Raw genomic sequence first — 14,700 nt, 5'->3', positions numbered from 1 at the left:
CCTGGTCCCTTTACTGCTTGAGTCCATAGCCATTTCTCAATGTCAAAAAAGGATCCTCGGAAGCCAGAATTTCGAGGATGATCCGTCATCGACGTCCGTTGAAGGACTGTTTCAATGTTGAGGATCCTCGACATTTTCAGCCAAAGACTGAGTCCTTCGTTGGAGAGATATCCCATATACAGGAAAGGATGCATATGTGTATTTTCTTCGCACGCTGAAATCACCCACAATCCTGTGTGCGCAGCGCCAAAAGCAAACCTTTCATTGACGCAATGATATGCACTTGCTAGCCTGTTCCATTTAACGTGTTCTACAAATGGTTAAGATGAGCCTCGCCTAGCCTCTGAAGGAAGTGACTTGTAAGGACTAGTCCTGCGGTCCTGCCAAGGAACTATCCTTGACATTGAGAAACGGCCCATAAGGCACCACACTTAGGGGCCGACAACAAATTCAACTGTTAATGATAAAGTTCTTATGCAGTTTGTTTACACAACAACAACATTTCGGGGAAATTTGGCATGTGTTAATTCAGTCAGTAGGCATGCACGAGTACAACTAAAACAACAATTGTGCTGCTCAAGATACTGAATTTATTAACGCTTCTCCAACAAGTTTACAAAATGTTGGCCTATTATAGTTCAGGGTCACTACCTCATTGTGCATCTAAACAAATCTGCTTGATGCTTTCGCCAATTTAATTGTTTGTATTTAATAGATGGAAATCAGTCATGTGACCTTTTACGTCATGCCGCCATCTTGAGGACCTACCGAGTACCACCAAACCACTGACGTGCATTGGCTAGCTTGCTACGATTTACGGATTTCTTATCTTTTACTGTCTATGATTCTTACGGATACAGTAAAGGGCTACGAAAGACAGCATGTCGCACCTCGACTGTCATAAAAAGAAACTTTAAAAAATATCTTGGTAAGGGTGTGATGCCTACTCGATCCCTGATGCATTCTTCCAGCCGCTGTCCGCTGCTACCGAACTACCACTATTTTACAACATAAGAAGGCGCGACACAACATGAAACTTTGCTCGAAGTATCAACTGGATCTCTACACATGAACGCGAGCATTGAGAACATTGTTTGTGTACACGGAGTTTAATAAAAAGAAAGGTTTTGTACAACTGACTTTGGCTTTTATGGTGTCTGCCAGACGTAAATAATCAATTTCCGAATGCGAATGAATGAATCTCATATGAGGCTCCTTTTTCAACTAGAAGGTCAATACTGTTTTTTACTTGCGACAAAACAACGGATTATCCGTGCATTTTTATGGAACTATGCTTTAGGAGCTATCCATTTTTACTCTCATCCCTCCTTACGTCGCAATTGGGGATCGATACATCTTGACTGGGAAGAAGGCGGCGAGCGGACGCCAAATCATCCAAAGTCAGTTGTTCAAAACCTTCTTTTTAGTAAACTCTGTGTTCACAAACAATGTTCTCAATGCTCGAGTGCACGTGTAGAGACACAGGTGATACTTCGAGCAAAATATCATGTTGTGTTGAGCCTTATTAGTGTTGTAAAAATAGCGCTTATGATTCTCACAGTATATTGAAGGCATAGCTTCTAGTTCTTTTGCGACCATTTCAGGTCCTCAAAATGGCGGAAGACAAGTGAGTGACGTCAGCTGATATTCATGTATAGCGTGATCTCATTAGAATATGGGTGTATATTTACGTAAAGTGTGGTTGCACCACATGTATATATTTACTTACGTTTACACTCTGATATATCATCGACGTGTTTATAGGACTGATATGTTAATTATTTATGCATTAACAGCTTTACAGTTGTACAGATTTGTATGTATTCCTATTCATAAATATTAATATCACGGGCATTGGCATTTCTTACTCATATTAATGACATGTTTTCAGTCATATTTTCTGACTTATTTATTTAAGACAGTTTACTGATTGACTAATGAAATGTTCATGACTTTCAGAGAATTATTAAACAAGACTACACTTTAAAACCTTAAAACAAATAACATTTCTGTAATCATTTAAACATTTTGTAATGTATAGTTTGATTGCCATGGCACACAAAAGGCGTTTTCTCCTATGCAACAATAGTTACACCAAAACACAACGTTAATGTTCATTTTATTTATTCGTTGTAATCCACATCTTTAAAATTCATACGATTGTGAGGAACAGATGAAATTCAGCTTTTTATCCAGCGATCTTGATCCCAGTTCTCATCGGCGACCGTAAACGTCAAATCTCCCATTTATTATGAATTTAAATTAAAATATTGCACCTCAAGAAGCTTTACAACACATTGCCTTATGGCAGTGATATCAAACACTCATTTGCTCTTGTGTGCTACATCACATATTTGCGACATTGGCGTCTTTTAGTCAATGTACGTTTAAAATTTGAAATGCGCGCCTTGACAGAGAAAAGCTGGATTAACGTTTTTGTGAATGAATGCATTTAATATTTCTCTGTACTTCATAAACTCCAGAGAGGACCACGACTGCAGCACATTGGCATTTAACTACTTTTAGTACTGCTTTTGAAATTTCACAATAAATAAATTATTGTCTGAAAAAAACGTGTCTGTCTGTTATGCTTTTTATTTCTAACAGTACATGATTTTAATAAACTCTTTTGGGTAGGACTGTGTTTGGGGCTAAAAATATCTTATAATATAAATATCTTAAATATAATATTTTAAATGCTATAATGTTACTAATATTTTTCTACATATTTCTGTCCGTTACGTTGCATAATATAAAAAGAATGCATTACGTATTTTAACATTTTTGTATAAAAAGGGTTTGGGTTTAGGGTAAGGTTTGGGGTAGGCTTAAGTTAGTAACATTATTGATAAAATGGTTAAGGGAAATTATAGAGCAGTCTTTATGATATAGAAGATTTGTAAATGTTTTATGTTTTGTAGCTGTAAAAACGTAATAACGCTATGATTAAATGTTGCAAATGCGTCTACATCTATTCATGTAAAGCTGCTTTGAAACAATTAACAATTGTGAAATTGAAATTGAATTTAATTTAATTGTATGCTTCAGCATCTATTTAAATATACAAAAATAAGTTTTGTGTTTTTAAAAGTTACATATTAATACTAACAGTGAGAACAGGCTGGTATATATCATCGTGTATAAGAATGTGTATGTGTACACACATGTAGTGTTTCTTTACAAGGTAACATCGCCATCTAATTAGAATTATAATTTTTATGAGTTTGTATGTCCCAGATCATGCATGATATGCCGAAATGATTACCTGTTTAGTCTACTTTAGGAATCTCTGGGGATTTTCTGTCCTGCAGAGTTGAACCAGTCCTACCCCAATCAAACACAACTAAACAAACTAACTAATCAAGCTGTTCAGGGTTACCTGATAATAATGACAGTCAGGTGTGTTGGAGCAGGGTTGGAGTATGTATGCAGAAAGGAAGCTGAAATGTAAAGAGGAGATGTATTTTGAGGTTTGTGATAACTATCACAACATGCATCAACCATGTTTACGTTCTTTATACTATGTTAGCATGTCTTTTTATTTGCATTCTCTTTTGCTACACACTCAAATTAATGTAGTTTCTTATCACAAAAAACCCAGAGGATCAGACAGACTTATAAATAGTATATAGGAAAAGTATATAAGAGTATACTTTATAGTATATAAGAAAAGTATGGATCAGATGGACACTGAGTAATTATTTGTGAACATCATTATTTAACTAACATGAGAAATAATCTGGCATTCTAAATAACTTAGATTTAGGATATTTCCCACTTCAACCCAGAAATAATGGAGCTCCTTATATGTTACTTTAAATGTCTCAATGTTACTAAATAATTTAATGTTGCTTAATTCAGGCGCTATTTCTGATTTTGAGGTGGGAAATATCCTAAATCTGAATTTTCTAGTACACATACTATACAGAGAGAGCAGTGTTTTAAAAATGAAGCAGCAGGTACTTATATGTAATTCAGTACATTTTGTCCCACTATATGAGTTTTGACCCAGTGATGATGTCTTTAAATTATATTAAAATATGTTTAAAACCTGAAATTGAAATGAAAAACTATGAAATGAAAATGGTGGATCACCCTAAAAAATTACCTTAAAGGGATAGTTCTCCCAAAAATGAAAGTTCTGTCATAATTTTCTCACTTTCATGTTGTTACAAAACTGTATACATTTCTTTATCATGATAAACACGAAGGAAGATATTTTTAGAGAAATGTTTGTAATCAAACCGATCATGAGCCCCATTCACTTCCATAGTAGGAAAAAAGAATACTGTGGAAGTGAATAGTGCTCATGAACGAACTGGAATTTTCATTTTTGGGTAAACTATCCCTTTAACTGGTAACACCTTAAAATACTTAATACCAGTTGAAGTATTTTTTTTTAAGTTGATCTTACTTTTTACGGTGTACATGTTTCCTTTTTTTTTTTTTTTAAGAAAAGAAAGCATCAGTGTCTGTGCTACAACCTAAAACTTTGGTTATCTATATCTTTTTAAAGTATTACAATTATATAGGTTTTGCAAGTCTTTGCGATAAGCAAATCATAGACTTGAGTTATTGGGTAAGTGTTACACTGACATGTCAGAAAGCGTCACTATCAGGACATACATCTCTGTGTTCACAGTTAGATTTGTTCATCATTCTTGCTAGAAACAAAAGAAAGACAACAAAGTGTGCGGTGATTCACATTCAATGCTACGTTTGTTTAAGGGGAAAAAGCGCTGACCACAAACGCTTGACATTTCTGATACTTTTCTGTATTTACTGAAGACAGGAAACAAGCAGTTGTTTTTCCTTTAATGTCAACAGCTCGAGTGATGCGTCTGTGATAAACTGTGGATGTAGTGGAAAACCACTATCTGTCTATCTGTCTGTCTGTCTATGTCTTCTTTTGACACGAAAACTTGTCAAAATTTGTTTCTAGGGTTATTTACATCAGATCTGTTTCTTACAAAACACCAAACTATTGCATAAATACCTTGACTTCGTCTTTAAATGTAAATGTTTCAAATGTTTATCTTTCTCAAATAAAGTGCAAAGCTTGCATTAAACATTTAAATATTACAAGAGTAAACAGTAGGTTATGTTAAAAGGTATTATCGGTTTAGTGGCAAACTTTGGAGCTTTCATTTAGTATAATATAAAACGACTAAACTATTAACATCAGTGATTGTAGCTTTTATATTTTTACTACTCAAACAAAAATAATAATTACTACATTTAGGATTTGATTAAACAAGATAAATCAATGTATTATTTCTGAACTATTTAATGCTTACAAAACGGTTCAAACCTAAAGCATTAGCAAAAACATCATTAGTAGCCTATTGCTTTCATTTAGATTTCTATAAAATACCTTTAGATGTGACAAAACAGAAAAAATACTACACTATTTAAACCTCAATGACCAAATGTTTTGTTACTGGAAAATTAAAATAGCACACTTTACACAAATCTGTACCTTTTACGAGGATATAATTTCCCTGTGAACAAATCATATTGATGTGAAAGGGAAGCAGCAGCAGTGTTGTAATGTTATATTGAAGACACTGCCATCATCTGGTTAACATGCTGTACTGCATGATGCTGGATTACTCGTTTCTGTTTTAATTTCTAAATAATTATCAATATAATAACAAGCACAGAATAAACAATGAGTACATTTTTTGTTTATTTTTGTTTATTAATAAGTTGATTTAATTCTGTCGGTCTGTGTAGCCATAATACCCTTCACGCTCACACCACGCTCAAAGTGGGCATGAAATAAACTCATATGTTTATCTTGAATTTAATGCATAAAAGCTATGGATGAAAACACATGTAAAAATGTTTACGGGTTAATCTGTGGAATCTGCTGTGATGATGTTCAAGATTACGGTGCATGCGCGGTGTTTACGCTTTTTACGTACGCTGTTCGCATTTACGGTATTTGTTGCGCTGTTGGCGTACCCGTGTGTCCGTCGGTCGGTGTGCTACTCGTCTCTTCTTTTCGGCTGAGCTGTGACCGGGCGCTGTCCGCACTCCCTCCTGACAGAGGTACGTTAAGATTTTCTGCTTTTATCACACAGTACAGATAAACCATTTGACTCCCGTGCTCTCTGATGAGGTCATGTAAGTGTGTGTAGTTGATTTGAGGTCATGCAAGTGTGTGTAGTGATATTATTGAGGTGTATGTGCGCGCACGTCGCGATCAGGCCCTAAAAATATTAAAGCTGCTGTTGAATGGATTGAACGCTAACGTCTTGAGGACTACAATCGCTGTTTGTACATCGAGATCGTGACACTGTCGACATATATGCGCATATAATGTATTGATGGCGTGCTCGTGTACGAGTGCACGTATCATTGTCCCGTGCACAAGCAGAAGATAACGGCCTCAAATAATAGGCTACAATATAGATAAGCGCTTCACTGATTCAAGGACAGTGTGTGTGACTGATGATGAAGGAGAGCGATGATGATGATGATGATGATGATGATGATGATGAGACCTTACTCTGGTCTGATCAAGGCCTACACATGCACAATTCACTGGAAAATGATTGTCTTTGTTCAGTTATAAATGCTTATATGATATGTCTTGTACATCATTTAGCTGTGACGTTATAAAAGTGAAGATTGCTGACGTCAGATCTTCATGTGTTGTATCCTCTCTACTGTTTATTGAGAGAAATCAACTTTAGAATAGACTTCATTGCAAGTAAATGTTGAGGAAGGTTTATATAGTAATATTTATAAAATAATGTTAATTTTGATGTACTGTTTATGAATAAGATTGGAGTGAAATTAACCCATTCATGTGTGAGCCACACCTCGTGTCCTCCACCTGACCTCTGCTGTCTCTTCTGTCACACATCACCATCACCTGAAACTATCTGTGATCTTAATTCTCTCTCTCTCTCTCCCCCGCAGATAATGGCCATTCCTCCGACATATGTAGATCTGGGCAAATCCGCCAGGGACATTTTCACCAAAGGATATGGTATGATTTAACCAAACATGTTATTTTCCCTTAAGGTTTTCCTTAAACAATGTCTAAATTAAATTCAATAACAAATGTAAATATTTGTATGCTATTATGTGAGTTTCATCTGGTAATAAAATAAAGTGATATAAACACAAGACGAGAATAAAACTGTTTTAAAGCAGTGATGGCAGCAGAAGGGAGAAAGTCAAGCATATACGGCTGAAAATGAATATTTTTTGAGAATACATGGCTACGTTTGGCTGTTAAAGAAGACATATCCTGAAAATCTGACTTTTTTCATGTTTAAGTTCTATAATTGGGTCCCCAGTGCTTCTATCAACCTAGAAAATGTTATAAAGATCAACCCAGAAACTTAGTTTTGGTCAACTGTTCTCTGCAAGCATGTGAAAAAAAATTGAAATTTGACTGCGTGTGATGTCAGAAGGGGATCTTATTATAATAGTACCACCACTTAATCTGCACTATCCAACCACAGCACTGCCATTAGTACAGATTTCAGCTCATTTGCATTTTAAAGGACACACGCAAAACGGCACATTTTTGCTCACACCTACAAAGTGGCAATTTTAACATATTAAAATAAATTATCTATATGATATTTTGAGTTAAAACTTCACAAATACGTACTCTGGGGGACCAAAGATTTATTTGACATTTTAAAAAAATTCTTGTGAAATGTCCCCTTTAATAGGTGTTTACTATCAGCAGAAGTAACCGGCAAAGTAGGGCAGACAAAACTTTTAAAACTACTGATATTCTTTCTTCCACACCAGACAGCATCGACTAGGCCCAGTCAACACGGGTATTTTTATAAACTGAGTTTAGGGCTGTTACGATTATGAAATTTTGCCTGGCAGTAAATATTAATACACATAAACACACATTTAAAAAAGTAATTATTTAATGAATATATATTTACAAAAAATCTGAAAATTCTTCATAAGAAATGCATAAGAAATTACAAACTGCTTATCAAAGTTTTGCAGCATTTCTTTAAATGGTGTTTTTCCACTGTATTGAATGGCTATGGCTGTCAGTTAAGGAGCGCCATCTGATACTGTCTTGTTTATACAGGCGCTGCAGCTCCCCCTTGTGTTTTTAAAGAGATGTGCAATCATTGCGGTGATCTGAAATCATCGCAATGATTTCAAACTATTGCGATGAGATGATTATTTAATAATTGTTACAGCCCTAACTGAGTTGTTTCATATTTCGTTAAAAAAATCTCTGCGTCCACACGAACATGCAAAAACCATGTATGAAGCCCTGTCAAATAGCATGCCAAACCAACAAATGGTGAGATCTCCCTAACAGTAAAGCCATGTTGGCCAATCTGAAGCCATTGCAGAGTTTCCCCTCAGCAAGTCACAGACCAAAAACTCACTGGCTATACAACAACGCTGTAACTGGAGTTTCTAAAAATCTTCACCCTGGCAGGAGTTTCTATAAAAGTTACCTGATCCTGCATTTGTGTGTGGACAACCAGCCAAACTGCATTAAAAAAGCTACACTTTTGAAAATACCTGTGTACGTGTGGACAGGGCCGATTTTTTTATTTCATGTTTGCGATTTGATGAAAGCAGATCCTTGATTTCTTTGTCCTGTAGGGGTCACGTTTACACAGTGATTTCAAACACAAACGGAAAAGTTTTTATGACAGTCTTGCTGTTCATTTACACAATGGTGGCGTTTTGAAGTCTTGAAAACACAAACTTTTGAAGACTGGTTTCAAAGTGCAAGTTTTTAAAAACGACATCTAACCGTCTCAGTGTAAACATGAATCTGTGATAACATTGACATCATGCGCATGTGTTAATTCAGTCTATAGGCATGCATGAGTTTAACTAAAACAACGTCGGTCTACAGGTCTGTGTTTGTGCTCCCCGAGATATTTAACTTTATTAACGTGTGTCACTTTTATGAATAAACCTGCCTCATTGTCCGTCTAATCAAAACTTGATGCTTTAGTCAACTTGATGGTTTGTATTTATGGCTTTGTAAAAGAACGTGCAAATGCACAGATGTGTAGTGTTTCTTTACAAGGCCTGGCATAAGTAATACAGCAGATGTTGTTGTCTTCGTGGATCTGTGTAAACATGAATCTTTTTGACAGCATTATCGCGTTTATGTAAAATTTGAGGGCATAAGCGCTTTTTTGTTTTTCACTACATCATTGTTGTGTAGCCTCAGCATAAACCCAACAGCTCTTAAATCAATTTGGATGAGATTCAGATTAAACTGACTGACTTCTATCATTTATCAGCACTGATCAGTTTTATTATGACAAACTGTAAGCCCACAGTCATATCACACATTGATCATCTCACATATGTTGTTTTGTGTGTCAGTAATTCATTTTTCTTTTTGGTGATGTTCAGGATTTGGTCTTATCAAGTTGGACTTAAAAACAAAGTCAGAAAATGGATTGGTAAGTGGCGTCCACAAATATTCATAGTGTATATAATATTACACATGATTTATTCAGACTGAACATTAATAACATCTGTTTGTCAAATGTTGCATTATTAATGTTGATGGTTGTGCTCTGTGATGTTATTGTAGGAATTTAAAAGCTCTGGTTCAGCGAATACAGAGACCAGTAAGGTGGCGGGAGCGCTGGAGACCAAGTACAAGTGGGCAGAACACGGCCTGACGTTCATTGAGAAGTGGAACACTGATAACACTCTGGGTACAGAGATAACCTTCGAGGACCAGGTAAGTCGATCTAAAAACATCAACACAAACCGATGTCCGCTCAAACACTAATCTATTAGTGCTGTGCGCTACTTTAAATCAATGTCTGTTTAAATCAATGGCCAAATATTAAACATGTCTGCGCTGTTTCTGCTGCCGATGCAAATGATGGCTTAAATCGAGTGGCATGTTAAGATTAGTTATAAATGACTGTTTAAACATTGGTCAAGAATAAGATGGCTGTGTAAGCCAGCCCAACACTTAACATTAACAGCACTTTATATATTTATTACATTTTTGTCATTTAACCAAGATTGTGAATTTTTCCCTCAGCTTGCCAAGGGGCTGAAGCTGACATTTGATTCCTCGTTCTCTCCAAACACTGGGTACGTCTAACCTCTGGATTAAGCCTACTTCAAAACAAGTCTTAATGCGTTTTAACTACATTAACCAAGATATTGTAACACAGAGTTTTAATGCTTCCTCATTACTGTTTGATCTCATATATAAAGAGCAGAGTCACCTCTGAGTATTGTTTTGAAAATACAGCCCTGTTGGTGTCTCTAGTTCATGCCTAACCGGTTTTTGCTGGTGAACAGCACTGCTATGCTGATCAACAAGCACCAAACAAGTCCTTATCATCATGAACTAGCCTGAACTAGTCTTTTAATCAGGACAAACAAGAATATTTCATCAAGCTTATATGTATGACATAAAACATTGTAAAACATAAAATTTTGATCAAACAAAACTTATTAAATGATACAATGTATTGCTGTTGGTTAGCTTTATTTATCTGAGGTTTAATTACACAGAATTTATGATAAATTAATGTATTTTTAAAAATGTCATAAAACTGGGGCCCCCCTGGCACAATCTCGAGGGCCCCCAGTTTGAGAACCACTGATCTAGACAAGTGATGAGAGAAAGTTTTTCCCTATGGCTTTTCTTAGCAAAAAGAGTGGAAAGATCAAGAGCAGCTTCCAGCGCGAGCACATTAACCTGGGCTGTGACGTAGACTATGACATCAACGGTACGGCGGTGCACGGAGCCGTGGTGGTGGGCTTTGAAGGTTGGCTCGCCGGATACCAGACGACGTTTGAAGCTGGGAGAAACCGCGTCACTCAGAGCAACTTTGCCGTTGGTTACAAGACGGATGAATTTCAGCTCCACACAAACGTGAATGTACTAAACAAACATCACTTAAGTGTCTTATCTCTGCATGTGTTGTGTTTTGCCAGTTTTAAGGCTTGAAGGGAGGGTGGGTTATTTTAATACATGTTTATTACCTGGACTGGATTGGATTTGTTAAGGGCTTTGTGTCAGGAGGCAGTGCACTTTAACACCCTGCCTGTCAGATGGTCACTAACAGTGTGAGGTCAAATGTCATTAAAGCTTTTAAAGAGGTAGTTTAGTAAACAACTAGTTGATAAGATTACTAGTAAAACATTTTGACAATCAGTGATGTCAATAGTAAAGTATGTGAAATATATTTAGGAGTTTGTATTGCCATTTAAAGTTTCCAGTCATTGGAAAAAGATTAAGACACTAAATATTTATCTCATCAATAATATGAAGTCTTTTCAATTCACAGGAATGATGGAACAGAATTTGGTGGTTCTATCTACCAAAAGGTGAATGATAACCTGGAGACAGCTGTCAACTTGGCCTGGACCGCCGGCAACAGCAACACCCGCTTTGGCATCGCTGCCAAATATCAGATTGATGCCGACGCCGCCTTTTCGGTACGTGTTGTGGCTGTTCTTGACATTCAGTTGTCTTGCACAGCATTTTACATCTTTGTAGTGGTATATAAAAAATATTTTTTAATAATGTCTGAGACATTCTCTGAAACACATTCTCACACAACATAAGTCTACATATTTCTCTGAATATGGTGACATTGTTTAAATTAATGTTTTATATTCGGACACGCTCTGTTGCTTTGATTTGCTGTGGAAATTAACATACATTTTCTCCTGTAATATATTTTAAAGTATATAGTCATTTCTCAGCAACAGGGTGGGTTAAAGGGGACATATCATGAAAATCTGACTTTTTCCATGTTTAAGTGCTATAATTGGGTCCCCAGTGCTTCTATTAACCTAGAAAATGTAAAAAAGATCAACCTAGTAACTTAGTGAAAAAATAGGTCATTGAAATTTGGCTTTCCCTGTGATGTCAAAAAGGGATCTTATTATAATAATACCGCCCCTTAGTCTGCACTATTCAACCACAGCACTGCCATTTAGTGCAGAGATCAGCTCATTTGCATTTAAAGGGACACCCAAAATGGCACATTTTGCTCACACCTAGAAAGTGGCAATTTTAACATTTTATAATAAATTATCTATATGATATTTTGATCTAAAACTTCACATAGATACTCTGGGGACACCAAAGATTTATTTGATATCTTGTGAAATGTCCCCTTTAAAGTTTCACCATTATAGAAAACTGTTAGTGAGAGGTATTTGTGACATCTACATTACATTTAACAGGATTATGCATTAAAAAATAAACACAGTCATTTTTATTTTATAGTATTGTTATTTTTGTCACCTGTGATCTTTTAGTCTATGTACTGTCTGTCTTACAGGCTAAAGTAAACAACTCTAGTCTTGTTGGTCTGGGATATACTCAAACTTTAAAGCCTGGTAAGTATTTATAAATATAAATATGGGTGATTCTCACGAAATCCAGACTTAGAAGGTGTCGAGCATCAGATTTGCTGCACATATAAGATTAAGGTCTGAACTTACTATAACCAGGATTTAAAACATATTTAATATAGAATTATTTATTTTTTGTAGATTATCATTATCAAAAATTATCATTACCGCAACATTACAACATATTACAACAAAGTCAATTATGTCACTTACAACAATTTTTTTTTTGAAAATGTTAGTTCATTTAGGGCTTTTAAACAATGATTGAAAATTGTTGTGGAGGATGAGAAAATTGGTCTTAGACTCATTTATATTCCTTATTATTGTCTCTACATTTACCAATGATCACCAAATACCACATGTTTCTTTACTGTAAATGTTTATAGTATAACATGCACTGAAGCTTTTTATTTTGTAGATTTTTTAATTAATAAATATTTCCATGTCAAAGAACCCAAATTCAGTCATGGACACATTGCGGTAATAAGTTTTCCACTTAAATGTGGAAAAAACAACTAAATTTGTTTGTATGATGTCATTTAAAATCATGTGCAAAATATTACATGAAGAGATGTAACTGTATGCTTCTTATTTGGATACTCTTACTTTGCATTTACATTTTTTATCAAAATGTTTCATGACACCTCATACGTCTAATTTCATGAGAATCACCCATATTGAGTTTTTAAACTTATTTATAAGCAATAAACTCCACTCCATGATGTTACATCAATGTGTTACAGAAAGGTGTGCTTTACATTTCTCCTGTATTTTCACTGAATGTTTTGGATGTTTTAACTGTACTTGTTCTGTGTTTTACTCTTCCTGTCTCTTGGTTCAGGTGTTAAATTGACCCTCTCTGCTCTTCTGGATGGGAAGAACATTAACGCTGGTGGCCACAAACTGGGTTTGGGTCTGGAGTTTGAGGCATAAAATACTGAGGATTGCAATCATCCTGAATTTATTTTTTCAATACCTATCCTCACAAACCTTGTTTCTCTTAGATGCCCTTGCTAAGGAAACGCGTATTATACTCGGTCAAATAATGCATTAGTGGTGGCTCACTGTTTTAGAGAGGGAAACAATTGTACATTTACAAATAACCCTGAAGAGTATCTATGACCTGATGTGTTTTCAAAACACTACACTACACTTAATATTATTTATTATGACACAAAGAAGATTTTACAAAGGTTTATTTATTTTGGCTTGGGAACAGCTGGTAATTGTGATGCTTTCATCCAAGAAAATTCTTAATATTAGGTCGCAACATTCCTGATCCAAAGTTTCTATAAAGACCAGCAGATGTTGAAGGATGGGACCAGGACATAACAGAATTCACTCTGCTATAGGAGCCGTTCATGAATTTAGCTGTAGATAGAGCAGTTCATAGCTGTGTTTAGTGTTTTTGTCTGTATGTGTCTTAAACCACATGTGAATCTTGTCTATTTGTTACATGTAATATTGTTTAACCACTGCATACTGCCTGTACCTCTGATGGCAGAACTATTTCATCTGTCCCTGAACAAAAGGAGATTTGATAAAATCTTCAAATGTCCCAGGGGATAAAACATCAAGGATTTTAATAGGCGGATGTAGTCTTCCATTTTCAAGTGTAGGTTTAGAATATTGTATATATACTGAGAATATAGCAGTATATATAGTTTAAGTTAAATAAAAACCTAAAACCTCAAAATGCTTGGCTTTTATATTGCAGTTGGGTTTTCTGCTCTAAAATTTGTTTTGTGCTTAGAATGACACTTGGTTTGAACATATCAGTAAATTAATCAATATACATTATGTAAACTTTTTGGCAAGAATGACAACATCTTACGAGTCCAAATCGATCATTTTTTTTTTCAAAAGAATATGCAACAAGGCCGTTTCTCAATCCAAAGGCTGCAGCCTGCAGAGGTCGCATATGCAGGCTGCATACGTCATCAAGCCTGCTTTATTTAAGTTAACTGAGCATTACATTCGCAACATACAATCTAGAAATTTTCAAGATAATTTGTGATAAAATAACTGATTTAAAAAAGAAGTACAAGGATGGACATATAATAATTATTGGTGGTAATTTCAACAATGCTCTGGAAGAGTTCTGCCTATAAAGTCATCAGTTCACAAATTTCAGACAAATTTTATTTTATAACTGACAAGTTTCTGACATATGGAGACATTTAAACCCTAATTGTTGTGAATATACTTGGAGCAATACTTCTTTTTTTTATTTCTCAAGAATAAATTACTGGCTGATTACTCGTGATATAATTCACTTTGTTACGGAAACAAAAATTACTTGTGTCCCTCTTTCAGATCACAAATTGA

The 14,700-nt window shown here is 35.3% G+C and overlaps 1 protein-coding gene across 1 annotated transcript; it reads left to right on the top strand.

Annotated features, from left to right (window-relative positions):
- Positions 1–5,905: 5,905 nt before the first annotated feature.
- Positions 5,906–14,068, top strand: vdac1 (voltage-dependent anion channel 1). The gene is made up of 9 exons (XM_073871036.1): positions 5,906–6,054; positions 6,931–7,000; positions 9,385–9,434; positions 9,569–9,721; positions 10,034–10,086; positions 10,654–10,886; positions 11,300–11,445; positions 12,300–12,357; positions 13,214–14,068. The coding sequence occupies exons 2-9, from the start codon at positions 6,934–6,936 to the stop codon at positions 13,303–13,305; spliced, it is 852 nt and encodes a 283-aa protein (XP_073727137.1). The 5' UTR covers positions 5,906–6,054; positions 6,931–6,933; the 3' UTR covers positions 13,306–14,068.
- Positions 14,069–14,700: the final 632 nt, after the last annotated feature.

The sequence above is a fragment of the Misgurnus anguillicaudatus genome, chromosome 9 (genome assembly GCF_027580225.2).
Source record: "Misgurnus anguillicaudatus chromosome 9, ASM2758022v2, whole genome shotgun sequence".
Lineage (NCBI taxonomy): Eukaryota > Metazoa > Chordata > Actinopteri > Cypriniformes > Cobitidae > Misgurnus > Misgurnus anguillicaudatus.
Note: the sequence above shows the minus strand (reverse complement) of the source record. Positions and strands in the feature narration are given on the sequence as shown.